The 14,119-nt window shown below is 37.2% G+C and overlaps 2 protein-coding genes across 2 annotated transcripts; one reads left to right on the top strand and one right to left on the bottom strand.

Moving 5' to 3' along the window:
• Positions 1-2,946: 2,946 nt before the first annotated feature.
• Positions 2,947-9,739, top strand: LOC132173380 (protease Do-like 9). Its single transcript, XM_059584869.2, has 9 exons — positions 2,947-3,616; positions 4,177-4,376; positions 4,469-4,649; positions 4,765-4,956; positions 5,120-5,352; positions 8,349-8,450; positions 8,550-8,600; positions 8,691-8,795; positions 8,886-9,739. The coding sequence occupies exons 1-9, from the start codon at positions 3,079-3,081 to the stop codon at positions 8,982-8,984; spliced, it is 1,701 nt and encodes a 566-aa protein (XP_059440852.1). The 5' UTR covers positions 2,947-3,078; the 3' UTR covers positions 8,985-9,739.
• Positions 9,740-10,768: 1,029 nt separating this feature from the next.
• On the bottom strand, positions 10,769-13,223 carry LOC132175067 (WAT1-related protein At3g28050). The gene is made up of 7 exons (XM_059586882.2): positions 12,882-13,223; positions 12,710-12,772; positions 12,497-12,613; positions 11,988-12,234; positions 11,746-11,904; positions 11,495-11,646; positions 10,769-11,019 (listed from the first exon to the last, which is right to left on the bottom strand). The coding sequence occupies exons 1-7, from the start codon at positions 13,070-13,072 to the stop codon at positions 10,869-10,871; spliced, it is 1,080 nt and encodes a 359-aa protein (XP_059442865.2). The 5' UTR covers positions 13,073-13,223; the 3' UTR covers positions 10,769-10,868.
• Between the last annotated feature and the right edge of the window lie 896 nt (positions 13,224-14,119).

Here is a 14,119-nt window from a genome sequence, read left to right as displayed (position 1 = left end):
AAATTAATTGTACTGGTAAATATTAGGGTTTAAGTTTTCAAGGATTACCTTGCATCATAGGCTAACTTCTGATGAGTTTTTTCTTTGTGTTGTACAAATTTGCATTATTTAGATTTGAGTGCACCACCGACTTAAGCATGTCATTCTCTATCTCATGAGTGGATGAAACCAGACATAATTATCAGAATATTAATAGCAACAAGTTGAGATTGAGAAATGCTTCTCAGCATTTTTCTTTTCTTTTATATATATATATATATATATATATATATATATATATATATAAAATTCAAAATACAAAACATTCTTCAAATATCATCTCACTTAATTTTTAAAAAAAATCTAACAATCCTTCACTATTTCAAATAATTTTAAAATTAGTGAAATGATTTTTTTTTTTTTTGGGTGCATTTTAGCAAAAACAAATCGCTTTAATGAAGGTGTCTTTTGGACTTGAGCATTCTTATAGTGTGCAAGTATATTAAGAATATGTCATGGTCGTCCATGAACAAATCTTGAATTGATGACCTTATCAGACTAGTCAGATGTGTCTCACGTGCTTATTTTTTGATTCTTTTGATGTTTCACTTAGCCTGCACTTTTTGTATGGTCAATACCATAGGAAGCGGCCACACCTTTACTCGTTCATCTAAAGTGATCCTATTTCACCTCAACAATTTTATTTATAAACTTATTAAGAGTTAAACTCATGGTTTAGTGTTCAAGAACATTATAACATTAAAATATATCTCCTTGGAAATGGGGTTTTAAAATGATATAATTCATTCTCAAAGCTTTCTAGTGTATTAATCATAATCACTCTATTTACTTATTAATACTCGTTCATCCTCACGTATATTTCAAAACCGAGGTTGGTTCCCATAAGGTGATTTCACTTTATATACCTTAACTTCATTCTCTTAGATGTTTCATAAATCATATATTTTGAAAGTCCTTTTGTTAGCGGATCCACCAAGTTCATATTTAGCTGTGATTACTTCATTATTTAGTAATTCAAGCACATAATTGTTCCTTAGGCTAATATGTGTTTGATGTATTGTTATATGTTTGCTGCTTGTTTCTCGCAAGGTTGACTCACTAGTACAATAAATCATCACAATAGGAAATATCTTTGTTCAAAGTGTTACGTCTACCAACAAATTCTTAAGCCATTCTGCTTCTTTACATGCAGCTGTTAAATCAATAAACTCATATTCCATTGTGGAATGAGTTATACAAGTTTGCTTATTTTGGCAACCCATGAGATTGTAGCTCCTCCTAATGTAAAGATCTATCCACTTGTAAAGTACTTCGAATTTGATTCTACATTATTCCAACTAGTGTTACTGTTTGCCTCTAATATAGTGAGTTCCCTCTAATAATGTAGATCATAATTATTAATCCCTTTCACTCTTTCAGGTATCTCAGAACTCTTGAGATGACATCCCAAAGTTCTTTACTTGAATTGCTAGTAAATCTACTTATTATGTCAATAGCAAATGCTATATCAGGTCTAGTTAGGGTTGGCAATTTAACTCGCAAAACGCGAACCTGACACATAATTTTAGGGTTAGGGTTAGAGTTAAATGGGTTCGGATCGTAAACGGGTCACCCATTTATGACACGTTTAATAAACGTGTCGAGTCGTGACACGTTTGACCTGCACGAGTATATATTTTTATTTTTTATTTCAAATTTGCAAGGTTGCTGGGATTTTGTCATTTTGGTTAGGCTATAAAAATTAAAATGACTTTAAACATGTTCACGAGTCGGGTCAGGTCAGGTTGGAACCTATTAACATTTAAATTAAACATGTTCACGGGTCGAGTCGGGTCAACCTGACACGACACGTTTATCTAAATAGGTTACACGTGTCGTGTCGTGTTACCTGTTAAGAAAACGTATCGTGTTCGAGTTTGAGTGTTCGACACGTTTAATTAAACATGTAATGTTCGGGTTTGGCATAAACGGGTTCATGTCATAAACGAGTTGACACGGACCCAACACGCCAACACGTTTTGCCAGCCCTAGGTCTAGTGCAATGCATAGTATATATTAATAATATTATACTCCCAATCACATTGGCATACTCTAGTTATGATTTACATCTTCATGTGTTTTCTCTAATAATGTAGACCATAATTCTTAGTCCCTTTTAGGTATCTTAGAACTCTTGAGGTGGCATCCCAATGTTCTTTATTTGAATTGCTAGTAAATCTACTTACCATGTCAATATCAAATGCTATATAAGGTCTAGTGCAATGCATAGCATATATATATTAATAATATTATACTCCCAATCACACTAGCATACTCTAGTTATGATTTACATCTTCATGTGTTTTCTCTATACATTAGATTAGAATCATATGATGTTGAGACTGGCTTTTAGTTTTCATGACCATACTTGTTGACCACTTTCTCAATATAACAAGATTATGTCAAGGGTGGACTCTAATGTTTATGCTGGATAGGTCAATGACTTTTTGCTGCTTATGCAAATCTTGAAAGGTGAATAAAAATAGTTTATAACTTGAAACAATAGCTCGTTGCATACACCACCACACTTTCTAACGTGGCCACCATCACTAAACTATTTTTGGCTACCATTTATAACTTAAAACGACTGTTTGTTCCATATACGAGCCCAAAGGTTGTCATCTATTGTAATTTAAGTTTCTAAAGGATATTTCAATTAGCTGAAAATCACGTTTTATGAAATGGAGATCACTAATTCATATTTCTCTCTTTCCCTTTATTTGTGTGAACATGTAAAAAAATATATATATATATATATATATATATATATATATATATGGTCCTAACGACATGAGACATCTATGAGGAGTGAGTAGAAGTTGAACTACTAGTCATTTGTAGTAATACTAAACGACAGTAGAAAGCTGAAAAGCTACAAGTCGTTTTAAAAATATGGTGTAACGAAAGCACGAAACATGTCGAGCGAGGTCTTCGTTGTTGCTGGAGAGGTTTCCTTTCCCTTCCCTCCGTCTGCAACTCTTTTGCTTCAAACCTAAGCGTTTCTTTAGATTTCACAGCCCTCGCCACCAAACCAACCAAATGGGCCGCGAGTCCAAGAAACGGAAACGGGGCCGAAAGCCTAAGATCCCCTCCGCGGAAACCGTAGATCTGCCCACCACCTCCACCACCGCATTAAACGACGTCGCATTCGACGACGTCTTCTCCGTCACCAACGTCGAGCTAATCGACTCCCCCGCATCCGCCGCCGGGACCGCTAACCGCAGAGGCCGCCCGAGTAAGCCGCGGCGGGCCACACCGGAGAGGGCCTTCGACAACGGGGACTTCGTGGAAGTGGCGGTGGGGCCATTGGAGGTCTCCGGGGCGGCGGTGAGGGTGGTGCCGGCTATGGACGCGGTGGTGAAGGTGTTCTGCGTGCACACAGAGCCCAACTTCTCGCTACCGTGGCAGCGAAAGAGGCAGTACAGCTCCAGCAGCAGCGGCTTCGTGATTGCAGGGCGGAGGGTGCTCACCAACGCGCATTCCGTCGAGCATTACACGCAGGTCAAGCTCAAGAAGCGCGGCTCCGACATCAAGTACCTCGCCACCGTGCTCGCCATCGGCACCGAATGCGATATTGGTAGGTAACCTAATTCCCCCCTTTTCCTTGCTTAGAGACTACGTTAAGTGCTTAATTTGCGTTTGGAATGGTTTGTTATGTTTCTGCCTAATCTGTGTCGGGCAAGAAGTGTGTACTAAGGTGGCTGTTAATGGCAATGTGGTAGTGTTGCATTGAAACCTGAGCATTCTGCACTTGTTGGCATTGAGAACAAGTGTAAAATGTATGTAGGAGCCATTATTCTAGGTGAAATTCAACAATTAATATATGTAGGAGGTATTTTAGCTGACTATGAGCTCTTAGAAGAGGTGAAGAGATCGGGATTAGAAGTAACTCAAGGGTCTTCTGGGAAGAGAATGGGAGGTGAATTATTATGGCCCATGAAACTTCATTGTTGATGGAAATGGAGAGAGAGAAGTTGTGTAGTGAGGTTCATGTGCATTGCACGTCTAGAAGTCCTTTAAGTTGTATTACCTATGACATGGAGTAAATTTTTTTGAACCCATTTTAATTTGTACTTCCATGGGCTCAAATTATGGGATTTTTAATTGATTGCAAGTTTTGGTTCACGTGATTTGCAGCAATGCTGGCAGTCGAGAATGATGAGTTTTGGGAAGGGGTGTCACCTGTGGAATTTGGGGATTTACCTGCTCTTCAAGATGCTGTGACTGTTGTGGGTTACCCAATTGGAGGAGACACGATTTCTGTGACAAGTGGTGTTGTTTCGCGAATAGAGATCCTATCTTATATTCATGGTTCCACTGAGCTTCTGGGTTTGCAGGTTATGAGATCGTGGTGCTGGCATTTCTTGTGTATGTGATTTGCCCATGAAACAATTGTCCTGATACCTTCTTTGCATGGTTACTTTTGCAGATAGATGCTGCAATAAACTCTGGGAATTCTGGTGGGCCTGCTTTTAATGATAAAGGGAATTGTGTGGGAATTGCATTTCAGTCCCTTAAACATGAAGATGTGGAGAATATAGGTTATGTGATACCAACACCAGTCATCATGCACTTCATCCAGGATTATGAGAAGAACGGGGCATATACAGGTAATTTAGTTACAGCTTTGAGTTGTTAAGGTTTGGTTCTTACCTCTACAAGTTGTGATCCACCTTGTGATTTTTTGTATAGTTTTTAATCTCATTATCATTCATCACGTGCCAGGATTCCCAATTCTTGGGGTTGAGTGGCAGAAGATGGAAAATCCTGATTTGCGGAAGTCAATGGGTATGAAACCTGATCAAAAGGGTGTTCGAATTAGAAGAATTGATCTCACTGCCCCAGAATCTAAGGTTTTGGAGCCATCAGATATTATTCTCAGCTTTGATGGGGTTGATATTGCGAATGATGGGACAGGTAAGCATGACTTCTTATGATTGTTGTGAAAAAGTAACTTTCAAGTGCATCACTAGTGTGGCACCATGTTTTGAGAGATAATAGTATGTCACTGTCAACAAAGACTTGCCTTTGTTATCTTATTGCTCCTTAATTTTGATGTGCCTTCTTTGGGATCTTTCAGTTCCTTTTCGGCATGGGGAGCGCATAGGTTTTAGTTACCTCGTCTCCCAGAAGTATACTGGGGATAATGCAGCCATTAAAGTACTTCGCAATTATGAAATTCTCAACTTCGACATCAAACTTGCAACTCACAAAAGGCTCATTCCAGCCCACATCAAAGGCAGACCTCCCTCATATTATATTATTGCCGGATTTGTTTTTACAACTGTATCTGTTCCATACCTGCGCTCTGAGGTTTGTAGTTCAACTTTTGAATCCATGTGCTTGTGTATTTGAATGAGTTCTGTGAGTCGGTATAGACAATAATATCTGTTGCTTCTACCTTTTGTTCTCCATTGCTTTGATGTCATAGCTGATCGTTTGTACTTCCAAATAAATTTAGCATAATGAAGGCTGGAGAACTTGTACAAGTAGTTTGAGTCTGATTGTAGTGGGAGATTTTTTTTGGCTTAAAACTAAGAAGATAGTTGATTATCTTACATGAAATTATAAACTGATTGACAAATCTTGTACTTCGTTGATTTTGACTGAGTGACAAGGCATCTTTGTCTCAAGTGCATATGCAACTACATTGGTGGGGTTGCTTCCTACTTCAGTTCAGCCTTGTGAATCCTGTTATGCTAGTCTTCTTTATCTATAATTTGTCAGAACGTGCTACTTGTAGCACCCCAGATTTTTAAAGTCTTATTTTAGAGGTATTAAATTTGATGCTATGATTATATTAATATTCATATTAGGTAATGGCATTTACTTTGAGGTTGAGATATTTATTGATGATATTAGGTAATAATATTTATTCTTGAGGAACTTATTAGATCTTATGAATATTATTGGAATGAATATTGATTTGAGGTTATTATATCATGATGATGATTTTATATTGATTATTTTATTGGGAGATTTAAGAGATATGATAATTGATGATTGATTGGTATAATTTGGAGTATGATTGTAATAATTGGTGATATAATAGGATAGTAAATGGTAGGTATAAGGATGGTAGAATAAGAAGGTAGAATAGTATAGGGTTGGTGAAATAGTATAGGGTTGGTAGAATAGTATAGGGTTGGTGGAATAGTATAGGGTTGGTGAAATAGTAAAATGAGGGTATAATTGTAAATTGAAGGTAGAATAGTGTTTGATTTTCTCCTATAAATAGAACTCTTCTCCTTCACAATTTTCACCACTCATCTCCTCTCCCATCTCTTGCATATATTCTTCCTTCTTCCGCTTTTTACTCGGTCTTTCTTCTTTCTAAGAGTGTTTACTCAGAACAGAGAGAGAAAGGGCGAGACCAAGCGCTACAAGAAAGAAAGAACACAAGAGAAACCGAGAGTGAGATGGGAAATTTAAGACAGAGAGCTGAAGAGGAAGAAAGAGAGTTTAGGCGAGAGAGAGAGAGAGAGAAAGTCAGTGAAGGGATTGTTATGGGTATGAACCAACTGCAGCAGAACGGGTTTCAAGTAATTACCTTTGATGATCCATTCATGTAATCCACTGTAAGTATTCTTACTTACTGAGTATGATATTGATATCCAATAATACGGATTTTTGTGGTTTTATAACTTGTCTAGCATTTTACTATATATGATTCAACAATGATTTATATTATCGGAAATCAATTGACTCACTACTTCACAGTTTTTGTAGTGCTTGCAGGAATGGAAAATCAAGGTAATTATGCAGTTGTGATTAGAGATTCATATTGAGATGTACAGAGATTCCAAGTTGGTTAAGTTTTGTCTAGAGTATAGACTGTCGGATAGATTTGTATAAATGCCTTGTACGACATAGCTTTGGGTATTTTTGTATAAAGAAAAGTATTTTAACAGTATTTTTGTATTGATAATTACAGTTTTCCGCTATATGAGATGAGGTTGTTACACTACTAATTGAAAAACCATGTTTTTTTTTAACAAGTAATCAAAATATCATTAAAAAGTGAATATGCAACTAGGTGCACATGAAGTATACAAGAAAAAACACCTACCTAGAAGGAGAAAAAAGATCAAGAAAATCATGCAAACTAAGCACATTAGGAAAAACAGACGTAGTAGTCCGAAGATAGAGGGTATTGAAAAACAAAGACTCACCACTGTCTTCTTGTGGTTCTCAAAATATCTATCATTTCTTTCTCTCCAAAGACTCCACAAAAGATAAGAAGACACTATCTTCTTCACAGCTGCATTTTGAGTGCTACCAAATAACCTCCTCCCAACAAGCAAGCAAGTCTACTACACGTCTAGGCATAACCAAAGACAGCCCAACACGACTAAAGAAAGTATTCCATAAAACACAAGCCACCTTACAATGGAGAAAAAGATGATCCACAGAATCCTTGTCCCTCTTGCACATACAACACCAATTGATAATAATGACACGCTGCTTCCTAAGATTATCCATCGTAAGAATCTTTCTTGGAATGGCCGACCAAGCAAAGAAAACCGCTCTCAAGGGAGCTTTGTTTCGCCAAATACCCTTTCATGCGCTATCCAAGAAATACAATTAATCTTCTTTATCTAAGGGCTTGTGCAATAGTTAGGGCATGCTACTTATCATAAAGAAAAAAAGATATATCCTTCATGTCTTCAGGATCATTTACTTCTTTGAATCCATGAGTATGAGCCAATTGCATTTGGGTTGTCTAACAAGGCACCGTTTGATAGGGCTTTTCATGGCTTCTCCAGGGGTGCTTTGTCTTTTATTGGGCTTTTTGCTGCTTTTGTTAAGCAGCTTGGACTTTTGAGAAGCAGTCTAAAGGTAGCTTCTTAAAGCTATTGCAGCTTCTCATATTTTAAAAAGTTACAGCCCAACCAAACTGGCCCTAGGTACTATAAAAAGGATATGCGGTTTTTGTCAGGTGGTTTGGTGCATCTTTTATCAATCAGAGGTTCTAACAGTTCGTTCCTAATCTTTCATCCTATACACATGTAGGCTCTGTAACCTTCTATATGTTGATGGTTTCATATTAAAGGAGAAGTGTTTTTTTATTTCAAACCTTTAATGCCATGCCCAGCTTCAAATTTTCATCAATCTTTCTATTTGAATAATGGACTGGGTCCTTTTATTTTATTTGTGTTAAGAGTATTCTGTACTTGTGAGTTGCAACTTGCACATGCATTTGGCGACCTACTATATTTTGATCTCAATAACAAATTAATCATGTTTGACTTAACAAATATTTTGCGTGGTATCACAAAGTCCTGACTTCTTTCTGCATGTATCTGCAGTATGGAAAGGATTATGAATATGAAGCTCCAGTCAAGCTTTTAGATAAACTGGTGCATTCAATGCCACAATCACCAGACGAGCAGCTTGTTGTGGTTTCACAGGTTCTGTGTGTGTGTGTGTTCTTGTTCTTTACCTTAAAACGTCATATTTCTTTCTCTGTGTTCTTGTTCTTTACCTTATAATGTCATATTTTTGAAAAGGTGCTTGTCGCTGATATCAACATTGGGTACGAGGAGATTGTAAACACCCAGGTCTGGAATATCAGTTTCCTGTTAATTGCTTTTGATGTTAGTTATGGATTGCTTTAATTACTAAGTTGTTTCCATTGTGTATATTTATAGGTTATTGCTTTCAATGATAAGCCTGTGAAGAATCTCAAGAGCTTGGCCACCATGGTAGAGAGCTGTGAAGAAGAATTTTTGAAATTTGATTTAGACTATCAACAGGTCCTTCCTCTCTCTCTCTCTCTCTTGGTGTGATGCACATGCACACAAACCTTACCCCGCTCATTTATTCACATGTGCTCTTCTGTGCAGATAGTGGTCCTTCGGACAAACACTGCGAAAGCAGCTACTCTACATATTCTTGCAACTCACTGCATACCATCAGCAATATCTGATGATCTAAAGTCTTGAGGTTGGATCATTGGTACATGGCAATGCTAATTTTCTTAGACTGCACTGCTTCTGTTTTTCCTTTCTGCAACTTGTGGAGAAGAATATGTTAGATTCTGAAGGGCGGACTTTCTAACCATATATTTATAGTTTCCTAGACATTGTTTGCCCTTGTGAGACTCTGGAGAACGGTTAGGACTTAGGTGCAGGTACCTTACTGGGGATTGATAGTTTTCTGTTCTTTGCAAGTAATGGAGGAAACCCTACAGGCATTAGGATTGAGGTGGTGGTCCTTAATATCATCTTCCTATCTTCCCCTATAAATTTTGGAGAGATACGTGAGGCATATAGTTTTGTAATAGCCCCCATACAGCATTTGGATGTGAATGGAACCTAATTTGCAGAAATTCATATTTAGAAAAAAGAAAGAAAGTGAAATACCAACTTTTTAGAGGGCTTGGGAGGGTTGTGCACCAAACAATTACAAAAGGGGGAACTTTGAATAATTTTAGCATCCAGATAGTGGCATGTAGAACATGTCACCCTTAATTTTATTAACAGTAATCTCTATACCTGTGATTAGTTGGAAGACTGAATTAATGCTATCATGTGATCATGGATTTGCTGAAGTACTTGTGATCAGAAATGATATTTATAGGGTCAGCTCTCCTGCTGTTTGGTTCACCAATTTCATCATCTTTCAACATGTAGAAAGTATTTGCATTTTAGTTATCTGTACAAAACACAAACTTTAATGGCCATGTCTTTTAGCCAAATGTTGCTGGTGTCTTCTTCGGACATTGATTTGTTGAGAAGCAATTGGTTCATATTTTAGAGGGCACCAAATTGGAATTGTTGCTACTCACACCAAGCATAACATTGTGGGATTAAAGTCGCAGTTGTATTGACGTCTGCTTTGGCAACTTGGAGTTGTGTTTTCCATCCCAATTTTACCGATACTCGGAATATGCCATCACTATGCAATTGAACTTTGACAATCCTTCAAGTTCCCTTTCTTTGCAGTCTAAACTGGAAGAAAAATATCAACTTGCAGTGGCTAATCAGCTCTTGATGAAGATTAATCTGATTGGGTTTGTCCTAATTGTTCTTACCTGCTGTTAGTTACTGTTAGGAGGTTGAAATTAGCGCCAGTATTATTTTTAAGAGAAAAATACAAAGTTAGTCTATGTGGTTGTACCGATTTGCAATAAGCTTCTTATGGTGTAAAAAGTGACTTAAAACTCCCTATTGCTCCTTAGTCTGAACTTTCGTTTGAAATTTTGACAAAAAACCTTCTGAAAGCCAGTATACCACATTAGCAGAAATAATAATACAACACGTCTCCTATAATAAAAAATAAAATAGAAATTCTAGGGAGTGAAGCATCCACTCAAAAATTGGCTAGAGAGGATAGCCGAAGCACCTCCCAAGGCTACTACAATTTTAAAAAACCTAATGTTACAAGATCCAATTAGGTGGTCTAAATATGAGATTTTAGAGGAAATCCATATAGATTATAAATTCCGTTGTCTATAGGAATCTTGGCAGTTGTCATGGTTTAAGATCTCCTTGCTTGAAATAAAAAGAAAAAAAAGAGGGGTGGGGGGGGGGGTGTGAATCTTGACCACCAATTTCAAGACCTACAAGCGATCCCACAATCCCAATATTGCATGAGCTTTCATGCTGAGAGGCAGTGACAGAGTTCACTACTACTGCATAGATTCAACGTGTGAACCCAAAGCTTTGGGGGGCCCTATACTTTTCAAGCTATGATCTGATCCACCCATGAAAGCAAATTCCAGAAAGAAGACAAGGAATATGATTAGATCCCTTCATTTTTCTCTTTTGTTTCCTCCTGTTAATATTGTACATAAGTGTATAAACAAGTGATGATTCAACTCCTCTTTATACATCTCTCTGGCTCTCCAAGAGAGGGGTCTTCTGCGAGGGTGACAGTAGCCCATCAACTTCACTGGATTTACCCTTTTCCTCTTCTTTGGATTGTGCCCATATTACTGCATAAAATCCTACAACGATTACAGTTGCTCCAATTACACTGCAAAAGATAGTAAGCAACTTGATTAGTCCAGCACTAGACTTGAGAGTACTTTTTTGAGTCCACCGAACAAAAAGAGAAAAGTGCACTTCAATCAAATGACTCTCTTTCCCTTTTAGCTGAGAGCATGTTTTGCAGAAATGACAAAGAAAAAAACATTGATAACATCCCATCCAAAAGAGTAATGCTATTTAGTAGGTTGTTATATGACTGTCATACACACACCTTAATGATGTGACAGTAAAAATCAGTACTTGTAAAAAAAAGGGGGGGCTTATTTTCATTGTTACGTAATCTCCAAATATAGCAGCCTACTAAATAGCATTACTCTATCGAAAAACATCTAGGACATGTCTGTACGGTAATTGGTGCATCAGATTTAAAATTAAACTTGCTTAATCAGGCTAGATAAGTAGCATAAATGAATTGGTAATATTGGCAATATTGATGATGGAAAGAGAGAGATAACATTTACCTTCCAACATGGAGTGTATCGCCAAGGAAGATGACACCCATCAAAGCAGCAATAGCAATGCCTAAGGGCTTGAACATGGCAACAAACAAAGGCCCTTTCTTATGTATGCACCATGTTAATGCAGAAAATGTCACCACACTTCCAAAAACAGCCTACATAAAGTGAAAAACTCCCAATAAGCCTTTCTAGCAACCCAAGGTGCCACGAAGAGACAAGATCATTAGATAAATTACAATATGCAATGTGCTTACTGAATATATGATAGAGACTAGTTCAATATCAGGCCTTAATTTCCAAGCATTTGGATCTCTTTCTGCAACCAAAGAAAATGCTGCACATTGGATTGTCCCAAAGAAGCAATAGAAGGCGACTATTGTCATCTCTGATGGGTACCCTTTTAGAATTGCTGCCTTCAAATATAGCATGAATCAAGAACAGTTCCACAAACACACAGGCTATGAATGAAAAAAGAGAATTACACCTCTGCTATTACCTGAGCAGTATTCCAGGTTGCAAGACATAAACTAGCAGTTGCAAGGAAAAGGCCTCCAATGATCCAATTATTTGCTGCTGCCAACACAGTAGATGGAGATGGTTGCAATGGAAGATCAAGAGAGTTTCTAGAGAATGGAATGGGCGGGCCCTTGTAAAGGGTAACAACCAATGCTCCTGAGATTGATACCAGGGTACCCATGATCTTGATCTGGCTTCTTGAGCTTCTCAAATCTAGATTTTCCATCCTAGATTATTATATTAAGAAAAAAAGAAAAGAAAAGAACAATACCCTTTAGTAGAACTGGAAAATCACATCTCAACTTTGTAACTAAGTCAGAATATTCATCAAAATCTTTCAGTTTTGATACCATTATTGTCATTATAGAATTTAGAGGTTGTCATAATTTCTTCTTCTATTCTGCCTCTAGCCCTGACTATTTTGAATGCCAAGCACTTCCCTTCCTCTGTGTCTCCTAACAGTGAAAAAAATAAGGCGAAGAAAAGAACCTGAAGATTACAGCAAGCAAGAAAGTGAATGCTGGGACCAAGTTGCTCATAGCAGAGGCAAGGGTAGGAGAGCTGTAACTTACGCCAGTGAAGACACAATTCTGCATCAATGTTATCCTGCAAAACCCAAAGAGATGAAGTATTGAAAAAAAGGAAGAAGCAATTAGCAGTTCAGGAATTGATTAAGTGGAGCTCTTCTATGAAATTCCATACCCAGCAAGGCTAAGGAGGAAGAATTTACACAGGACAGAGATGGTGAGTGGAGGCCTCTTGTTTCTGAAAACAAAGGTAAAGTAACTAACTTTAATGTCAATTATAAGAGAAAAATGAAAACAGAAAGGAAAAAAAGCATGAGGGTTTGTTGATGGGCAAGAAGATTGATTACCTGTCGATAATGAAAGAAGAGGGGATTAGGATAAGAGTGGCAAGAGCATTTGAGTAGACAACAAAGACATAATGACTCATCCCTTTGGACATGGCTGCTTTGCTCAGTGTGGTCAAGCCCACATCCAGGCACTCCACCATCACCATGGCTGCAAATGGCACCAAACCCACCAAATTGGATCTCAGCCCCATGCCTCTCTCTCTCTCTCTCTCTCACTCTCCTTCTGTCACCAAAGTCAGGGAATTGGCTGACCTCCAGTATCTCGTCTTTGTACCGCTTCCATTGGTGCAAGAGAAACAAGACAAAAACAGTACACTTGGAGAACAGGGAGGAGCACAGCAGGGAATTCTTACTCCCACCATGTCATCACATTGGCCCACTAAAGAACAAGGCTGATAGCTACCCTAAAAAAAGAAAATATTTGTTGCTTGTCGACTAATGATATAGAAATGAGGTTGAGATTTCAAATCCTGTTTTAAAAGAAGTACTAAAAGTATACTCACTATTCCATTGAAATTGGAGTAATTGTACATGTCACTTGAAATTAGCAAACAATTGACTCATCCTTGGACATAAAAGATTTAAAACGCAAAATAATTCAAGTTTTAGGCAATGAAAAAAAAATGAAAAAAGAAAAAGAAAGAAAAACATAGTCCTAACTAAAAATTATTAGTTTCTTAACCAACAATATACCCTTTTTTTGTAGGATTAAATCCAATTTAAAGCTTTGTCAAAAAAACTACTTGAGTTTTTAAAGATGATATTGTTACTTTTTGGGTTTTGTGAGGGGTGGATCTATATGGCTGGTCCTGAGAAGAAACCAATGGTTATGTGGCCAATCTTTTAAAAAAAAATTTTTAACATAAGAGTATAATTATTATTTATTGTACTTAGAGGTGTCAAATATGAAATGGTTTGATAAGGAATAAACATGCTCACAATCTTATTAGAGATTGCGCGACTATTTATCCGTACAACAACGTGACCATTCTTTTTTGGATGGAATATTGACGATTCATAGTTTGATAAGGGATAAACATGCTCACAATCTTATTAGAGATTGCATGATTATTTATCAGTGCCATAACATGACCATTCTTTTTTGGATGGAATATTGACGAAAATAGTAGTTCGATAAACATGCAAAACCACTAAAATTGTTAATTTAAAAATTCAATTACTTTGTTTTTTTATAAAGTTACAAACGTGAAACAACATGTTCCAAAATTGGACACCCA

This window comes from Corylus avellana, chromosome 3 (genome assembly GCF_965113065.1).
Source record: "Corylus avellana chromosome 3, dhCorAvel1.hap1.2, whole genome shotgun sequence".
NCBI classification, from domain to species: domain Eukaryota; kingdom Viridiplantae; phylum Streptophyta; class Magnoliopsida; order Fagales; family Betulaceae; genus Corylus; species Corylus avellana.
The sequence above is the reverse complement of the archived record's forward strand: the minus strand, read 5'-3'. Positions and strand labels throughout refer to the sequence as shown.

Coding starts and splice junctions, on each gene's coding strand:
- LOC132173380 (XM_059584869.2), top strand. CDS start 3,079: ATGGGCCGCGAGTCCAAGAAACGGAAACGGGGCCGAAAGCCTAAGATC. Junction 4,650..4,764: donor GAAGAACGGGGCATATACAG/GTAATTTAGTTA, acceptor ATCACGTGCCAG/GATTCCCAATTCTTGGGGTT. Junction 4,957..5,119: donor TATTGCGAATGATGGGACAG/GTAAGCATGACT, acceptor GGGATCTTTCAG/TTCCTTTTCGGCATGGGGAG.
- LOC132175067 (XM_059586882.2), bottom strand. CDS start 13,072: ATGGGGCTGAGATCCAATTTGGTGGGTTTGGTGCCATTTGCAGCCATG. Junction 12,235..12,496: donor TTGCTTGCTGTAATCTTCAG/GTTCTTTTCTTC, acceptor ATAATAATCTAG/GATGGAAAATCTAGATTTGA. Junction 11,647..11,745: donor TAGTCTCTATCATATATTCA/GTAAGCACATTG, acceptor CACTTTATGTAG/GCTGTTTTTGGAAGTGTGGT.